The sequence below is a fragment of the Pan paniscus genome, chromosome 15 (genome assembly GCF_029289425.2).
Source record: "Pan paniscus chromosome 15, NHGRI_mPanPan1-v2.0_pri, whole genome shotgun sequence".
NCBI lineage: Eukaryota > Metazoa > Chordata > Mammalia > Primates > Hominidae > Pan > Pan paniscus.
The window spans coordinates 32,386,155-32,405,343 of NC_073264.2; the positions used below are offsets into that span (position 1 = coordinate 32,386,155).

The following is a 19,189-nucleotide window of genomic DNA, read 5'->3' on the forward strand; positions in this document are numbered from 1 at the left end:
TTTTATTTTGAGATGGAGTCTCGCTCTGTCACCAGGCTGGAGTGCAGTGGTGCGATGTCAGCTCACTGCAATCTCTGCCTCCCGGGTTCAAGTGATTCTCCTGTCTCAGCCTCCTGAGTAGCTGGGACTACAGGTGCATGCCACCACACCCAGCTAATTTTGTATTTTTAGTAGAGACAGGGTTTCACCATGTTGGTTAGGATGGTCTCAATCTCCTGACCTCATGATCCGCCCGCCTCGGCCTCCCAAATTCGGTGCTGGGATTACAGGCATGAGCCACCACACCTGGCTGTAAAATTGCATTTTTAACAAAGATTTCAGATTGATCTATATGCCACATTTATTCTACATCATTTCTCATTTATTCTAGACACAAATTTAATGTTTTGTATATAGCAAATAGTGATAAAGTGAATGGGAAGATTTTTTGAATCCTGGAGGTTTATTTATTTATTTATTTACTGAGACAGAGTTTAGCTCTTGTCACCCAGGCTGGAGTACAATGGCACAATCTCGGCTCACTGCAAACTCCACCTCCCAGGTTCAAGTGATTCTCCTGCCTCAGGCTCCCAAGTAGCTGGGATTACAGGCGCCCACCACCATGTCCAGCTAATTTTTGTATTTTTAGTAGAGATAGGGTTTCACCATGTTGACCAGGCTGTTCTTAAACTCCTGACCTCAGGCAGTCTGCCCTCCTCGGCCTCCCAAAGCACTGGGATTACAGGCATGAGCCACTGCACCCGGCCAGGTCTATTTATTTTTAAAGGACCTTAGGAATCACCCTCCTCAGGGTTCTCAACCTACAGCCCAGGATAGGTGTCAGGAAAGTCTGTGGATGTCCTGAGGTTCTTTTACAGCATTTAAGTACATACCTCCTTGCACATTTTTCTGTAAAAGATTCATTAGCTTTCTTTGTATTCTCAGAGGGGTCTGTGTTCTAGTTTAATATACTTGCATTAACAGATGACGATGCTAAAGTTAATGAAATCAAATGGATTCTCTGATAGCACACAGTAATAGTTCACTAGGAATTGGCCGGGCGCGGTGGCTCACGCCTGTAATCCCAGCACTGTGGGAGGCCGAGGTAGGCGGATCACGAGGTCAGGAGATCAAGACCATCCTGGCTAACATGGTGAAACCTTGTCTCTACTGAAAATACAAAAAATTAGCTGGGTGTGGTGGCGGGCACCCGTAGTCCCAGCTACTCGGGAGGCTGAGGCAGGAGAATGGCATGAACCCGGGAGGCGGAGCTTGCAGTGAGCCGAGATTACGCCATTGCATTCCAGCCTGGGGGACAGAGCACGAGACTCCGTTTCCAAAAAAAAAAAAAAATCACTAGGAATTTATGTTATAAGCAAATATTGGCTGGAGGCAGTGGCTCATGCCTATAATCCCAGCACTTGGAAGGCTAAGGCAGGAGGACCCCTTGAGGCCAGGAGTTCAGGACCAGCCTGAGCAAAATAGTGAGACCCCCATCTCTACAAAAATAAAAATAAAGGCCGAGCGCAGTGACTCATGCCTGTAATCCCAGCACTTTGAGAGGCTGAGGCGGGCAGATCACTTGAGGTCAGGAGTTCGAGACCAGCCTGGACAACATGGTGAAACCCGTCTCTGCTAAAAATACAAAAATCAGCAAGGCATGGTGGCAGGCACCTGTAATCTTAGCTACTCAGGAGGTCGAGGCAGGAGAATCGCTTGAACCCAGGAGGCAGAGGTTGCAGTGAACTGAGATCGACTGCACCATTGCACTCCAGCCTGGGTGACAGAGTGAGACTCTGTCTCAAAAATAAAAATAAATAAAAGTAAAAATTAGCTGGGCATAGTGACATGTATCTGTAGTCCCAGCTACTCCCAGCTACTTGAGAAACTGAGGCTAGAGGATCACTTGAGCCTAGGAGTTCAAGGCTATAGTGAGCCATGATTGTACCACTGTACTCCAGCCTGGGCCAGTATCCTCAGGACTGTTAAAGTCATGAAAAACGAGGAAGACTGAGAAACTGTCCCAGACCAGAACAGACTAAAGCAACATGACAATTAAATGCACTATAGTATCCTGGATGGGATTCAGGAACAAAAAGAGGACATTAGTGGAAGAATCGATGAACTCCAAATAAAGTCTGGAGTTAATAATAATGTACTAATATTGGTTTCTTAGTTTTGGCAAATGTACCATGGTAATGTGAGATGCTAACAATGGCCATCTTCGCAACTTTACTATAAATCTAAAATTTCAAATGTTAAAGTTCATTTAAGAACTATTACTCATCTTAGTTTTTTGCACTGGTTCTCACAGATATCACAAAACGTGAATACAATATTGTCAGCTGAGCCAGACCAGCCAGCTCTCGTGGTCATGATGAAAGAAGGACTGGCCATTGATGAATATTATGCTCATTTGCATTGATATTTCCAAAACCTATGTTGAGTGTAAGAGAAACAAATATGAGATTCAATACAACTGAGTTAGACATAACAGCACAAGCATGAACCCCTGAATGAGGAGGATGAGTTAGGGGTGTCATGGATCCATGCATGTGCTTGGCCTTTGAACCGCAGCCCACCTCTGACACAAAGTCATGCAGTGACTTTGGGTATCTTCTTTTCTTTTTCTTTTTTTTTAAGAGTCTTGCTCTGTCACCCAGGCTGGAGTGCAGTGGCACAATCTCAGCTCACTATCACCTCCACCTCCCGGGCTCAAGAGATTCTCCTCCCTTAGCTGGAGTACAGTGGCACCATTTCAGCTCACTGCAACCTCCGCCTCCCGGATTCAAGCAATTCTCCTGCCTCAGCCTTCTGAGTAGCTGGGATTACAGGTGTGCACCACCATGCCTAGTTAATTTTTGTATTTTTACTAGAGCCAAGGATTCACCATATTGGCCAGGCTGGTCTTGAACTCCTGACCTCAAATGATCCATCTGCGTTGGCCTCCCAAAATGCTGGGATTACAGGCATGAGCCACCGCGCCTGACCGGGTGTCTTTATTTCTAAACTTTAACCTGCTTGACCTTAAAGTAAGGATAACAGACTTGATAAGGTGGCTCACGCCCGTAATCCCAACACTTTGGGAGGCCAAAGCAGGAGGATCACTTGAGCCTAAGTGTTCAAGAACGGCTGGCAATATAGTGAAACCTCATCTCTACAAAAAGTTAAAAAATTAGCTGGACATGATGGTGCATGCTTATAATCCTAGCTATTCAGGAGGCTGAGGTGGGGAGATCACTTGAGTCCAGAGGCAGAAGCTGCAGTAAGCTGAGATTGCACCACTGCACTCCAGCCTGGGTGACAGAGCGAGGCCCTATCTCAAAAATAAAGTAAGGATAACAGAAGTACCTACCTCAAACAATTGTGAGAATTGCTCAGCACAGCACCTTACAGAGCCTGTTATAGGGCCTGGAGGAATTTGATAAATTGATATCACTACTATTATTTCCACCACTAAGGAAAGAAAAGCTTTACTATAGATCTTGTCTCCATTGCCCATAAAATAAAGCCCAAATTCCTTAGCATGACTTCTAAAGCCAATTATATCATATGTGAGTAGCTTAATTTCCTGCAACTATTCTTCCCATGCCCTGAACTGCAGCCCCAGTGAACTTTCCAGAGCTTTCATACCCGTTTTCTCTGCCTCAGTCTTCCCCTGTAGCTCATTCTTCACGACCTCACATCAGTGCCCCTTCTCCGGGAAGCAGTTCTTCACTCTCCTGTGATGTTCCTTGTCCCGCCCTTCTGTACACCCATGGAAGCGGACCTGTCCCAGTTATAACTCATCACCTTGTACTGCCGTTGTTTACCTACCTAGCACCTTTGCTAGATGTAAAAATCAGAAGATCAGAAGTCCTTACTATTTCATCTTCACATTCTTCTGGTGCTTGACACATCGTTGTTACCCAGCAAAATGAATGAGTAAATTGAATGAATAGAAACAGAAGTACTGCAGTTGCTCAGAATTATTTTGGAGAATAACTGATGAAAATTTACCATTGGTTTTTATTTTTTTATTTTATTTTATTTATTTATGTATTTTTTTGAGACAGGGTTTCGCTCTGTTGCCCAGGCTGGAGTGCAGTGGCGCAATCTCGGCTCACTGCAAGCTCCGCCTCCGGGGTTCACGCCATTCTCCTGCCTCAGCCTTTCAAGTAGTTGGAACTACAGGCCCCCGCCACCACGCCCAGCTAATTTTTTGTATTTTTAGTAGAGATGGGGTTTCACCATGTTATCCAGGATGGTCTCGATCTCCTGACCTTGTGATCCACCTGCCTCGGCCTCCCAAAGTGCTGGGATTACAGGCATGAGCCACCGCACCCGGCCTGGTTTTTATTTATTAAAACCTCAATTAGTTCATAGGAATAAAGACTGATATTATCAGATGATATTTACTACTACTTTATTTACTGTTTATCTATAAAAACATTTAATATAATTATTTGAGAAATTTGATCTTGCCTTTCTGGTTTTGTTTGTTTTTGTCTTCAAGGTTCCAGTTACAGCCATCCCTTGTCATAACTTTTGAACTGTATTTGGAAAAATACTGGCCAGGAAAGAAAAATGATAAAATTTTTCCTCATGGTGAATAAACAAGGGCAGACTCGACTTTCTAAGTACTATGAACATGTGGATATTAATAAGCGTACACTTCTGGAAACAGAAGTCATAAAGAGCTGTCTCTCTCGATCCAATGAACAAGTAAGTCTCTGGTCCTCTCTTTTATCTCTGCATTCAACTCATCCTTGGCAGATTTGTTATTACTGAGTCTCAGGGGCCATCATTTTCTTTGAGCTATATTCCTTCAACAGCTACTAAAGAAAATAAGTGATGTGAAATGAAAAACTGAAAGAAGCATAGCTCTCTTTACATCCCTTTAAGAAAACAAAAACAAGGAAAACCTGGAAGAATCTTGGGTTCTTATTTAAGTCAGCATATTTGTCTCAATGCACCTTGGAAACGACAGTAAAATTTCCTTCTGCTAATAGACACACCTCTTCTTTTTTCATTCCTATGAATTCAGCCCTTGAAACTCTCATGAGTGCCTGTATCAGGTAGCTTTCTATAAGCCAAAAAATGAAGATCAGATGATTGGTATAGAGGTGAATACTGAAGACCCATTTTGTGCCAGAGGATAATAATATTATTCTCAAATGGGGTGGTTTTATTCTGCTTATTATTTTTGTAAATATACCACCAATATAATACTGAAACCAGTGATTTAAAAACAAAACAAATTTGATTATCTAGGTGGGGAAAACGGAAATTAAGAATTCATGTGAAACAACAAATTTATCCATCTTCCAAAATGGAGGTTAAGGCTGGGTGCAATGGCTCACGCCTGTAATCCCAGCACTTTGGGAGGCTGAAGCGGGTGGATCACTAGAGGTCAGAAGTTCAAGACCAGCCTGGCCAGCATGGTGAAAAATTAGCTGGGCGTAATTGTGCACAACTGTAGTCCCAGCTACTGGGGAGGCCGAGGCAGGATTGTTTGAACATGGGAGGTAAAGGTTGCAGTGAGCCAAGATTGCTCCATTGCACTCCAGCCTGAGCGACAAGAGCGAAACTCTGTCTCAAAAAAAAAAAAAAAAAGGAGGTTAAATAGGAATTTTTAAAACTGCGTCCTTTTTTTTTTAATTTAAAAAAAAGTTTTTTTTATTATACTTTTAAGTTCTAGGGTACATGTGGACAACATGCAGGTTTGTTACATATGTATACATGTGCCATGTTGGTGTGCTGTACCCGTTAACTCGTCATTTACATTAGGTATATCTCCTAATGCTATCCCTTCCCCCTCCCCCCACCCTACCACAGGCCCCGGTTTGTGATGTCCCCCACCCTGTGTCCAAGTGTTCTCATTGTTCAATTCCCACCTATGAGTGAGAACAATTTTTTTTTTTTTTTTGAGATGGAGTCTTGCTTTGTCACCCAGGCTGGAGTGCAGTGATGCCATCTTGGCTCACTGTAACCAACCTCCACTTCCCGGGTTCAAGCGACTCTCCCGCCTCAGCCTCCTGAGTAGCTGGGATTACAGGCTCATGCCACCACACCCAGCTTATTTTTGTATTTTTAGTAGAGATGGGGTTTCACCATGTTGGTCAGGCTGGTCTCGAACTCCTGACCTCAAGTGATCTGCCTGCCTCGGCCTCCTAAAGTGCTGGAATTACAGGCATGAGCCACCGTGCCAGGCCAAAAACTGAGTCCATTTTGCAAAGAATTTTTTCCCTAGCTCATACCTTGAACACAATATTTTTTTTTTTTTGAGACAGAGTTTTGCTCTTGCCCAGGCTGGAGTGCAACGGCACGATCTTGGCTTACCACGACATCCACCTCCCAGGTTCAAGCGATTCTCCTGCCTCAGCCTCCCAGGTAGCGGGGATTACAGGCATGTGCCACAACGCCCAGCTAATTTTGTATTTTTAGTAGAGACAGGGTTTCCCCATGTTGGTCAGGCTGGTCTTGAAATCCTGACCTCAGGTGAGCCACCTGCCTTGGCCTCCTAAAGTGCTGGGATTATAGGCATGAGCCACCACGCCCGGCCCCTTGAACAAAATTTTTATGAAGAATTTTATTTAAAGAATTACTTAATCCAGTCCTAAACTTGCCAAATCTGTTGGAAATTACTCAACAACTGAGGGAAAATCAGAAAACTTGTTTAACTTGTGCATTAATTTTGTCAGTTCTCCATTTCACTGCATAATGGGCTGCCTGTGAGCACCAGTGCTAAATCATCAAATATTAAACCACATCAGTGCTCAGAAATAACATGGTACAAATGTGTCTCCCTTGGCATCTCAACTGATTTTTCAGTTGGGACATCACAGAGTTCCTCTTTGAATTACTACTTTGGCCTGCCATGGCACACACTGTTTCATGTTGTCAGATGGAAACAGAAACTGTTAAAGGGCTGTGTTAATAGCCACATACTTTAAGTAAAAGTAAATACTCTTAGAAGCATTCCTGTTTGAATCTTTCTGCAGAATGCAGGCACTCAATTTCAAACATCATTTTCACTGATAGGTTGCCCTTTGAAATGAAAGCTTTGGAATGAATATACTTAGATACTTTTGATGCATTCTAAATTATTTTAGATTTTAAAAGGAGCCCACTGGGCTTTTGGCATAATCAGGCACCAAAGTAGCATAATAGCAGCTTAGTTTTTATCCATAGAGGTGCTTTGATACTTTTTTTTTTAATGTCAGAAACTCCTGAGAAGCTTTGAAAAATGTTCCTCAGTTCTTTCAAAAAGGTTGTGTTTCCTTGAAAGATCCAGCTGAGCAGAGATCCCGCTGGCTCTACAGTGAGCCAAACGCTGCAGAATGCTTCTGTACTCATTACCTTTATCCTAATTTTAAATAAAAGCCTAAATTCCTCCAGATGGCTTTCCCATAGAGGAATTTCCATGGTCAAAATTTGCAGCTTCATTCCCAGGTGCATCCGGGCACCTAAGAGCAACACATCCAGCACACCCTAAAATCCAGAAGAAGAGTAACCTTGTGCTTCTGCCCACTCTCCACCTCCCATCCACTCAGTGCCTTCCCATAACTCTTTGTACAAAGGTGATAGGAAAGGGATGAATGAGAAGGGAGTTTTTCCATGTGTCAGTGGTGGCAGGCTAGTTATTAATTCATATGAAGCAATGTTTACAATGCGAGATTTTGTCTAGCATCTGCCACAAAGAAGGCATCTTTAAATAATTTATAAAATAATCTACATGGATTCTTTTCATGAGTCTAGGAAAAAGCAACCAATTTTTGTTTGTTTGTACCATGTATTTGGCTCCTCAATGACTATTAAATAGTACAAAACTGAGAATATCTAATTGCTTCCAAAAAAATCTTGGGGAGGTGAGAAGAAGAAAATCTTCTTTATCGTGTTTGCTTATTTTCGCTTCAGAGGCACTTTAAAATGCTGATTATGCATTACCTTTGCCTGCTGACTTCCACACAGAGCAAAGCAAAGGAACGAGAAGGAGTGTAAGTGGGAACCCATGTGAACCCTCAGACTTTTTTCCAATACTTCTCCAGTTTCCACTAGAGATGCTTCCAAGTGGTCCCCTGAATATTGTGAGAAGGTCACCAATGGTTGTGTAACATCTTAATATTCTATATTTCTAGGAATGTTTGTCGGGTAAATCAGAACCTAGAACTTACGCATGTCATTTTAAAGAACTCTCTCTCAGCCACAGGAATTAATATCTCATTGTGTTTTGTCTAGTGCTCTTTCATTGAATATAAGGATTTTAAGCTGATATATCGGCAGTATGCAGCTCTCTTCATTGTGGTTGGAGTTAATGACACTGAGGTAAGATAATAGAAGAGCCCTTGGAAAATGCAAGAATTTCTTTCTACTTGCCTCCCTAAGAATTATGAGTCTCTTGATTTTTTTAGACAGAATTTTGCCCTGTCACCAGGCTGGAGTGCCGTGGCATGATCTCAGCTCACTGCAACCTCCACCTCCCAGGTTGAAGCGATTCCCCTGCCTCAGCCTCCCAAGTAGCTGGGATTATAGGCATGTGCCACCACACCCAGCTAATTTTTTGTATTTAGTAGAGATGGGGTTTCACCATGTTGGCCAAGATGGTCTCGATCTCCTGACCTCATGATCCGCCTGCCTCAGACTCCCAATTTATTTTTATTTTTATTTTTTTAAGAGACAGGCTAGAGTGCAGTGGCACAGTCATAGCTCACTGCAGCCTTGAATTCCTGGGTTCAAGCAGTCTTCCCATCTCAGCCACCTGACTAGCTGGGACTGCAGGCTCACACTCCCAAGCCCAGCTTATTTTTTTGCTTTTATTTTTTTTTAGAGATGGGATCTCACTGTATTGCCCACGTTGGCCTAGAACTCCTGACTTCAAGCGATCTTCCTGGCTTAGCCTCCCAAGTAGCTGGGAATACAGGCACAAGCCACTGTGCCTGGCTAGGATCTTGGTTTCTAGCAAGGATGAGGAAAGCTGTGTGGAAGAGAAATATCTAGGATGTTTCTTGGATTAGATCAGGAGCTTGCAAAGTAGAGAAGCCCCAAACCACAGAATGCCTTTTTCTGTTGTAAGCAATACCAGTGCCCTGCCCTTGTTCTCTTGAACAATGAAGCAGGTCAGATAAGTATAGAGGCCGACTGATTTTGGCATTAAACATGGGCTGAGGCCGGGCGCGGTGGCCCACGCCTGTAATCCCAGCACTTTGGGAGGCAGAGGCGGGCAGATCACGAGGTCAGGAGATCGAGACCATCCTGGCTAATACAGTGAAACCCCATCTCTACTAAAAATACAAAAAATTAGCTGGGCGTGGTGGCGGGCACCTGTAGTCCCAGCTACTCGGGAGGCTGAGGCAGGAGAATGGTGTGAACCCAGGAGGCAGAGCTTGCAGTGAGCCGAGATTGCGCCACTGGACTCCAGCCTGGGCAACAGAGTGAGACTCCATCTCAAAAAAAAAAGGGCTGATATATCAAAAGCCAGAGAAAACTCTAAAGATGATTGTATGGCAACTACATCACCTCAAATTTATTTAGTTCACCCCTTCACAAATGCCACTCCCAAATCAATAGCACTTATGGCCATGGAATCCCTGAAAGGATGTTTTAGATCTAACTGAAATATTGATTTGTTGTTTTTTATCCATGAACCAAACTTTGAAGTGGTTTTCTCATCTTCACAGATAGAAAAATGATGGCATGAAGAGCCTGAAAAATTGCTTAAGCCAATTTGTGGTAAAGTCAGGAAATAGATCTAAGAACTCTAAGTGCTAGACACTAAGATTTTAATCTGGCTAGATTCATCATGGACTTCAAAAAAAAGAAAAAAAGATTATTTTGGAGATGGAATCTCACCCTTTCACCAGGCTGGAGTGCAATGGCATGATCTCGGCTCACTGCAACCCCTGCCTCCTGGGTTCAAGCGATTCTCCTGCCTCAGCCTCCTGAGTAGCTGGGACTACAGGCACCCACCATCATGCCCAGCTAATTTTTGTATTCTTAGTAGAGACAGGGTTTCGCCTTTTGGCCAGGATGGTCTCGATCTCCTGACCTCATGATCCACCTGCTTCAGCCTCCCAAAGTGCTGGGATTACAGGCGTGAGCCACCGCACCCGGCCTAAATTTTTTAAGACATGGTCTCTCTCCGTCACCCAGGCTAGAATGCAGTGGCACCTTCACGTCTCACTGCAGCCTTGACCTCCTGGCCTGAAGTGATCCTTCCACCTCAGCCTCACAATCCCGAGTACCTAAGACTACAGGTGCACACCAAGATACCTGGATATTTTTACTTTTATTTATTTATTTATTTATTTGATTTTTTTTTTTGGGGGGGGGGATGGAGTCTCGCTAGGTCACTCAGGTTGGAGTACAGTGGCACGATCTTGGCTCACTTCAATCTCAGCCTCCCAGGTTCAAGTGATCCTCCTAGGTTCAAGCAATTCTCCTGCCTCAGCCTCCCACGTAGCTGGGATTACAAGCATGTGCCACCATGCCCAGCTAATTTTTGTATTTTTAGTAGAGACGAGGTTTCACTATGTTGGCCAGGCTGGTCTCAAGCTCCTGACCTCAAGTGATCTACGCATCTCAGCCTCCCAAAGTGCTAGGATTACAGACATGAGCCATTACGCCCAGCCTATTTTTTTATTTTTTGTAGAGGAGAGGTCTCATTATGTTGGTGAGGCTGGTCTTCAACTCCTGGGCTCAAGTGATCCTCCCACCTCGGCCTCCCAAAGTGGTGGGGATTACAGGCGTGAGCCATCACGCATGGCCTTTTTGTTTTTTAAGATAGGACCTCGCTCTGTTTCCCAGGCTGGAGTACAGTGGTGCCATCATAGCTCACTGCAGCCTGGAACTCCTGGGGTCAAGCCATCCTCCTGCCTCAGTCTCGCAAGTAGCTGAGACTACAGGCATGCACCACCACACCTGGCTAGTTTTTAAGTTTTTTATGGAGACAGAGTCTCACTATATTGCCTAGGCTGGTCCTGAACTCCTGGCCCCAAGCCATCCTCTCACCTTGGCCTCCCAAAGTGCTAGGATTACAGATATGAACCATCACATCTGGCCAAAAAAAATCCTAGAAGTTAAGGTTTATCTACGTTTCCCCCATTAATAAGCATCTTTTAAACAAGTGAGTGATAGAACTGTTCTGAATATTTGTCAGTGGGAGGCTACTTTCCTCACATTATCGGTTCACTAAGCCACATGCTCTAAAACCTGGACGCTGACTGGGAAGTTCTATGTCTGGTTTACATGGGGAGCGACACTAAAACTGATTGTACCTTTCTTCTTTTATTGTAGAACGAGATGGCTATTTATGAATTCATTCATAACTTTGTGGAAGTTTTAGATGAGTATTTCAGCCGAGTGGTAAGTCTAATGGCTAAAAAATGGTTTACTTCCTCAACCCAGTTTCCCAGAAATTGAGTCTCTTTGGATCTATATCAAGAACATGTGTTAATACAGAGTTTTAATAAGTAAAAGTTAAAACTTAAGTGATGCCAAATTTTCTTTATCTTTCCTTCTGGTTTATCCAAAGTGTTACAAGCCTATACATGCCTGAGATCTTTATAAAGAACTGGAAAAACAAAAAAAACCTCTTATAGCTGGGCGCGATGGCTCACGCCTGTAATCTCAGCACTTTGGGAGGCTAAGGTGGGCAGATCACAAGGTCAGGAGATCGAGACCATCCTGGCTAACACAGTGAAACCCAGTCTCTACTAAAAATACAAAAAATTAGCTGGGCATGGTGGCGGGTGCCTGTAGTCCCAGCTACTCTGGAGGCTGAGAATGCCATGAACCCGGGAGGCGGAGCTTGCAGTGAGCCGAGATCGTGCCACTGCACTCCAGCCTGGGCAACAGAGCGAGACTCCATCTCAGAAAAAAAAAAAAAAAACCCTCTTATTTGTTTTCTCCCAATTATGAGCTTTTGCTATCTGACTTGCCCCCTCTTTTCTTCTTCCCTCTGCTTTCTTTTTTTATTTTTTATTATTTATTTATTTTTTTATTTTTTGAGACAGAGTTTCGCTCTTGTTGCCCAGGCTGGAGTGCAGTGACGCGATCTCGGCTCACTGCAAGCTGTGCCACCACGCCCAGCTAATTTTGTATTTTTAGCAGAGATGGGGTTTCTCCATGTTGGTCAGGCAGGTCTCAAACTCCCCACCTCAGGTGATCCGCCCGCCCGCCTCGGCCTCCCAAAGTGCTGGGATTACAGGCGTGAGCCACCGCGCCCGGCCCCCTCTGCCTTATTTCCTAAGACACCAGGATGCTTTTCGCTTTAAGAATCATTCCCATCCAAACCCTTGTTTTGAGGGTCAAAAGTCAATTCTCCTTAGGGAATATGTGAGCTCCTTTCCGAAAATCTTTTTAAAGCCATTTTAATAGCTATATTGAAATATATTTTATATATAATACAGTTCACCCATTTAAAGTGTGTAATTGGCCGGGTGTGTGGCTCACGCCTGTAATCCCAGCACTTTGGGAGGCCGAGGCGGGTAGATCATGAGGTCAGGAGTTGAAGACCAGGCTGGCCAAAATGGTGAAACCCTGTCTCTACTAAAAATACAAAAAATTAGTTGGGCATGGTGGCACCTGCCTGTAATCCCAGCTCCTCAGAAGGCTGAGGCAGAGAATAGCTTGAACCCAGGAGGCAGAGGTTGCAGTGAGCCAACATCCCACCACTGCACTCCAGCCTTAGTGACAGGGCAAGACTCCGTCTCAAATAAATAAATAAAGTAAGCTGGGCACGGTGGCTGACGCCTGTAATCTCAGCACTTTGAGAGGCCGAGGCAGGCCGATCACGAGGTCAGGAGATCAAGACCACCCTGGCTAACACGGTGAAACCCTGTCTCCATCCTGGCTATCACAGTGAAACCTGTTTCTACTAACCATACAAAAAATTAGCCAGGCATGGTGGCGGGCGCCTGTAGTACCAGCTACTCAGGAGGCTGAATGGCGTGAACCTGGGAGGCAGAGCTTGCAGTGAGCTGAGATCACGCCACTGCACTCCAGCCTGGGCGACAGAGCAAGACTCCGTCTCAAATAAATAAATAAATAAAGTGTATAATTAAGCTGGGTGTGGAGGCAAGCACCTCTAGTGACAGATACTCAGGAGGATGAGGTGGGAGGATTTTAGGAAATTTCATCACCTGACAAAGAAACGTACCCATTAGCATTTCCCCCTCATTATCCCACTCCACCCACACCAGGTAACCAGTGATCTATCTTTTTTTCTTGGTAAGTTTTTTATGTTTATTTTTTATATTGATACATAAGAGATGTAGATATTTTCAGAATACTTGTGATAATTTGATACATTCATATAATGTATAAAAACCAAATCAGGATAATTAGGATCTCTATCACCTTAAATATTTATGTCTTCTTTATGCTAGGAACATTTGAATTATTCTCTTAGCTATTTTGAAATATACAATAGATTATTATTAACCATAGTCACCCTACTGATTTATCAAACACTAGGTCTTATTTCTTCTATCTAATTGCATATTTGCACCCATTAATCTACCTCTCTTCGTTTCCTCTTTTCCTCTTCCTCTCCCAGCTTCTGGTAACCACCAATTTACTGTCTATCTTCATGATATCTACTTTTTTACTTCCCACATGAATGAGAACATGTGATATTTGTCTTTCGGTGCCTGGCTTATTTCACTTAACATAATGACCTTCAGTTCCATACATGTTTCTGCAAATGATAGGGTTTTATTCTTTTTTATGGCTGAATAGTATTCCATTGTGTATATATACCATATTTTCTTTATCCATTCATCCATTGGTGGGTGCTTTGGTTGATTCCATATTTTGGCTATTGTGAACAGTGCTACAATAAACATTGGACTGCAGACATCTCTTAATGTATTGATTTCCTTTCTTTTGGATATATACCTAATCTACTTTCTGTGTCTATAGATTTGTCTGTTCTAGATATTTCATATAAATAGAATTGTACAACATGTGATTTTGTGTGACTGGCTTCTTTCATTGAGTGTAGTGTTTTCAAGATCCATCCATGTTATAGCATATATCAATACTTCTTTCCTTTTTCTTGCCAGATAATATTCCATTGTATGGATGGATATACCAATTTTTTTTTTTTTTTTTTTTTTGAGACGGAGTGTCGCTCTTGTTGCCCAGGCTGGAGTGCAATGGCGTGCTCTCAGCTCACCACAACCTCTACCTCCCAGGTTCAAGCAATTCTCGTGCCTCAGCCTCTCGAGTAGCTGGGATTACAGGCATGCACCACCATGCCCAGCTAATTTTGTATTTTTAGTAGAGACGGGGTTTCTCCATGTTGAGGCTGGTCTCAAACTCCTGACCTCAGGTGATCCACCTGCCTCGGCCTCCCAAAGTGCTGGGATTACAGGCGTGAGCCGTCACGCCTGGCCGGATATACCAAATTTTTTTATCCATTCATCAGTTGATGGACATTTGAGTTATTTCCAGTTTTTGGCTATTGTAAATAATGCTTATATGAACATTCATGGATGCATTTTTGCATAGAACCATGCTTTCAGTTCTCTTGGACTACCTAGGAGCAGAATGTGGTAACTCCATGTTTAACATTTTGATGAACTGCCAAACTGTTTTCCAAAGTGTTGGTGTGATTCAAATTCCCATCAGGAGTTCATGAGGGTTTCAATTTCTCCACATCCTCACCAAAACTTGTTATTGTCTGTCTTTTATATGATAGCCATCCCAGTAGATGTAAAGTGGTATAGAGGCCAATGAACTGTAGTTGTCATTTGTGTTTCACTAATGGATAAGGATGTTGAGCATCTTTTCATATGTTTATTAGCCATTTGTCTATCTTCTTGGGAGAAATGTCTGCTCAAATCCTTTGCCCATTTTTACATTGCATTATTTGTTATCTTATTGTTGAGTTGCAGGAGTTCTTTATATATTCTGAATACAAGTCCCTTATCAGATATATGATTTGAAAATATTTTCTCCCATTCCTTTGTAGATATTCAATTGTTCCAACATCATTTGTTCAAAAGACTGTTCTTTTCCCCCAGTGAATTGTCTTGGCCCCCTTATCAGTAAATCAATTGGCCATAAATGTAAGTGTTTATTTCTGGCCTCTCACTTTTGTTCCATTGATCTCTGTGTCTAGCCTTACATCAGTAGCACACTCTTTTGATTTCTGTAGCTTTGTATCAAGTTTGAAACTCACCAGTCTTTTAAAAAAGAATCAGTGAAGATGTTTTACTTTGGTACCATAGGCCTTCCTGAGCTTTAGTTAGACATTCTTGAGAAGTAGCAGCGGCACAAGCTTATCTTTTTATTTTTATTTTTTTTGAGATGGAGTTTTGCTCTTGTTGCCCAGGTTGGAGTGCAATGGCGTGATCTCGGCTCACTGCAACCTCCGTCTCCCGGGTTCAAGCGATTCTCATGCCTCAGCCCCCCAAGTAGCTGGGATTACAGGCATGCGCCACCACGCCCGGCTAATTTTTGTATTATTAGTAGAGACAGGGTTTCTACTTTTTCCATGTTGGTCAGGCTGGTCTCGAACTCCCAACCTCAGGTGATCCACCCGCCTCAGCCTCCCAAAGTGCTGGGATTACAGGCGTGAGCCACCACACCCAGCCAGCACAAGCTTATTTTTTAAAGTTGTTTTATTTCATTTCGCATTTAAATAAAAACAATTAAGGAATTTTTCCAAGCTTCTTCCTGAGGCAGTGAGCAGAATGTGCTCCATAATTAGTAATACTGTGTGCACTAAAACCCGGAAAGGGCAAAAGTCCGATTAGGAAGTTATGTCTTCAGCCCACCTCCTAATGCCAGAAGTGAGGTTTGGCAAACTCCTTCTTCATGGGACAGTCAGCTAGCCTGTCTTCATTGTCTTAGTGCAGCAGCTCTCAAAGTCTGATTCCTGGACCATTAGCATAGGTTGAGAACTTGTTAGAAATACAAATTCTGGGCCCCACCCCAGACCATTGCATCAGAAGCTGTAGGTTGAGGCCCAGAAATCTGTTTTAAGACGACTTCCAGGTGATTCCAGGTGATTCTGGTTTCTGGTACATGCTTAATTTTGGTAATCATTGCCTTAGTGCATGAGGCTTGCTGTCAGCCATTTTTGGTTTTTTTCTTTTTTCTTTTTTTTTTTTTTTTTTTTTTTGAGATGGAGTCTCGCTCTGTCGCCAGGCTGGAGTGCAGTGGCGCGATCTCGGCTCACTGCAACCTCTGACTCCCTGGTTCAAGCAATTCTCCCACCTCAACCTCCCGAGTAGCTGGGATGACAGGCACGTGCCACCACACCCAGCTAATTGTTGTATTTTTAGTAGAGTTAGGGTTTCACCATATTGGCCAGGATGGTCTCGATTTCCTGACCTCTTGATCCACCTGCCTTGGCCTCCTAAAGTGCTAGGATTACAGGCGTGAGCCACCGTGCCCGGCCATTATCAGCCTTTTCTTGATTCAAGAGTTGGTGTTGGGACCATGCCTTGTGGTTTGTGATGTGGAAATGCATCTAGCCAGGAAGGGGTTGGTGCGTTCCAAAGCTGAAAGATACCAAGAGGTGGTCATTCCAGAGACTGGCCTTGGGGACAGAGGACATGGAGACTGGCTTTAAAATCTATCTCTGTGTTGATTGCTTGCCAAGAGCACCATAGACCAGCACTGTTCAGTAAAACTTTCTGCAGAGATAGGAATGTTCTGTACCTGTGCCATCCAATACAGTAGGCATTAGCCAGATGTGGCTCTTGAGCACTTGAAATGCAGTTAGTATAACTGAGGAAATAAAGTTTTAATTTTACTTAATTTAAATCTCCACATGAGGCTGGTGTTTACCGTATTGGACAGCATAGCTCTAGCTTCTGCTTACCTTGTGATGACCACTCTCTTGTTTAGACAGACTAGTTGCAAGTCAGGGTCTATGATCAGAGCTGACCATGATTAGCCATTTCAAGGTGACACCCACCAAGAAGAATATAATTTCCCAAAATAATAATGTTCTAAACCTAGGAGAATAAAAAGTGGGTACAAGTACTATCATTGCTAAGGTTTTAAAAATTATTATTATTATATTCAGTAACCGAGAATAAATAGCATATTGCCGAATTATAGGTATAATTTTAGGGAGAGTCAGTGACCACATAAACCACAAAAGCAAAGATTAGAATTTAATTTCAGCCAGGTGATTATGCAGGACTTGGACGGTAGGTACTAAGGGATGACTTGGCTTAGGATCAAACCATAGCAAAAGGAAGAAGAGGAAGAGGGAAAAGAGCACTATGGGAAAGAAAATAGGATCTGTCCTCCTCACAGAGACGGCCTTGTCATGTAAGATTTATTTTGAGGTTTGTGAATTTTAAACATTCTTTCTGTGGCTATTTTTAATCTTCAAGAATTTCCAAATCTTAAATTTGGAGATCAGTCTCATGCTGTCTGGGGCTGAGAGAAGCATCTCAGCATCACATTTTTAAAACAAAAAACCAACCCAGTTAGCTTCAAAGGAGGCAGCTTTGCCAGAGGTGAGGGTTGTTGCTGTTGAAGAAGTGGTATCAGGGGATTTTCAGTGCTGCATTTGACAACCCTTAAGTCCTTTCATATTTGAACTTAATTCTCTTTGCTTTTTTCTTCCTCCATACTTTTTTCACTGCATAAATATCTATTTTATTTACAAAATTTTAAAACATATAAGCAAAGAGAAAGAGGAAAGCGAATACATGTAGTTATGCATTTGTCTAAACCCATAGAATGTACAACAGTAGAGTGAACCCGAATGTAAACTGTGGAATTTGGGTGAGAATGATGTAGGTGGGGAATGCTGATCATGGGAGGAGGCTGCACATTCGGAGGGACACGGGGCATGGGATATCTGTGTACCTTCCCCTCAATATTGCTGTGAACCTAAAACTGCTCTTTAAAAAGTAATGTATTTTTTGGCCAGGCATGATGACTCACACCTGTAATCCCAGCACTTTGGGAGGCTGAGGCAGGTGGATTGCTTGAGCTCAGGAGTTCAAGACCAGTCTGGGCAACATAGCAAAACCCCCGTCTCTACAAAAAATACAAAAATTAGCCAGGTGTGGTGGCTCACACCTCTAGTCCCAGCTACTTGGGAGGCAGAGGTGGGAGGATCACTTGAACCCAGGAAGCGGAGGTTGTAATGAACCAAGATCATGCCACTGCACTCCAGCCCGGGCGACAGACTGACTCCAAATAAATAAATACTTTCTTGAAATAAATAAATAAAATAGATTTTTTTAAGTGAGAAGAAGATCATCAGTAAGCCCATCAGTTACTGATAACTGCTGTTAGGTACATTTCCTTTTAGACTTTCTATGTCTGTCTGTAGCTGTATAACCATATATACTTTGACCTTTATACATACATACATAGGATAATACTATGTATACATTCTGTAACTTTTTTTTAACAATATGTGAGTACTTATATGTCTACATCATCATTTGTGGATATGCTACGGTTTACTTAATTTGTTCCCCTCCTTGATAGATATTTAGGTTATTATCCATAATTTGCTATTACAAACACCATTACCCTGAATATCCTGTCATATATCATTGTGCCATTGTCTAATTTTTTCCTTAGAAGTAACGTCAGTGGATTCAAAGGGTGTGGCACATTGTTAAGATCTCTGATACACATATCAAATTACCTACATCTGTAAAGGCTGAGTTAGTTTCTTTTTCCCTCTGCTTTCTAAAGATGAATCGTGCTGGCCTGTAAAATTCCTTTGAACTACAGCCTATATTTAAAAAAATTATAGTCCCAAACTCAGGGCCTTGGCAGAGTCAGACTGCTGTGGCCACCAAGCCCAGAAGCAGGTAGGAGAGGCCGCTGCTATGGACGCAGAAGCCTCTTCGGTCTGACTCTGCTAAGAGCAGCGGTCCCCAGTGTCTTTGTTCTAACCCTTGCACTCTTCTTCTGTCTTCCAGAGTGAATTAGATGTATCCTTTTTCAATACTGTTTTCCACGGTACTTGGCAAATGCACTCTGGTCCTTATCAGGTAAGTACCACAAGGCAGGAAAACTATTCAGCAGAGTCCAGAGTGTTCATCACCAACAACTATGACAAGACAGCCAGAGGTGTGGGTGTTCTGCAGAACTCCTCCCCCACTTCGTCACCCTGCTTCAACAAGACGATTCTTTTTTTTTCTTTTTAAGATGGAGTTTCGCTCTTCTTGCCCAGGCTGGAGTGCAATGGTGTAATCTCTGCTCACTGCAACTTCCACCTCACTGCAACCTCTGC

The 19,189-nt window shown here is 43.0% G+C and overlaps 1 protein-coding gene across 3 annotated transcripts in view; it reads left to right on the plus strand.

Moving 5' to 3' along the window:
* The window catches only part of AP4S1 (adaptor related protein complex 4 subunit sigma 1), a 70,167-nt gene that overhangs the window by 35,739 nt on the left and 15,239 nt on the right, over positions 1–19,189 (plus strand). The window contains exons 2-5 of one of the 3 annotated variants that reach the window (XM_003821214.5): positions 4,475–4,683; positions 8,200–8,286; positions 11,254–11,322; positions 18,876–18,947. In XM_003821214.5, the coding sequence (XP_003821262.1) occupies positions 4,546–4,683; positions 8,200–8,286; positions 11,254–11,322; positions 18,876–18,947 (366 nt within the window). In that variant the 5' untranslated portion in view covers positions 4,475–4,545. Of the gene's footprint in view, positions 1–4,474; positions 4,684–8,199; positions 8,287–11,253; positions 11,323–14,935; positions 15,101–18,875; positions 18,948–19,189 lie in introns of those variants that run through there. The other 2 variants (XM_055097446.2, XM_003821210.4) reach the window with 2 other exon arrangements.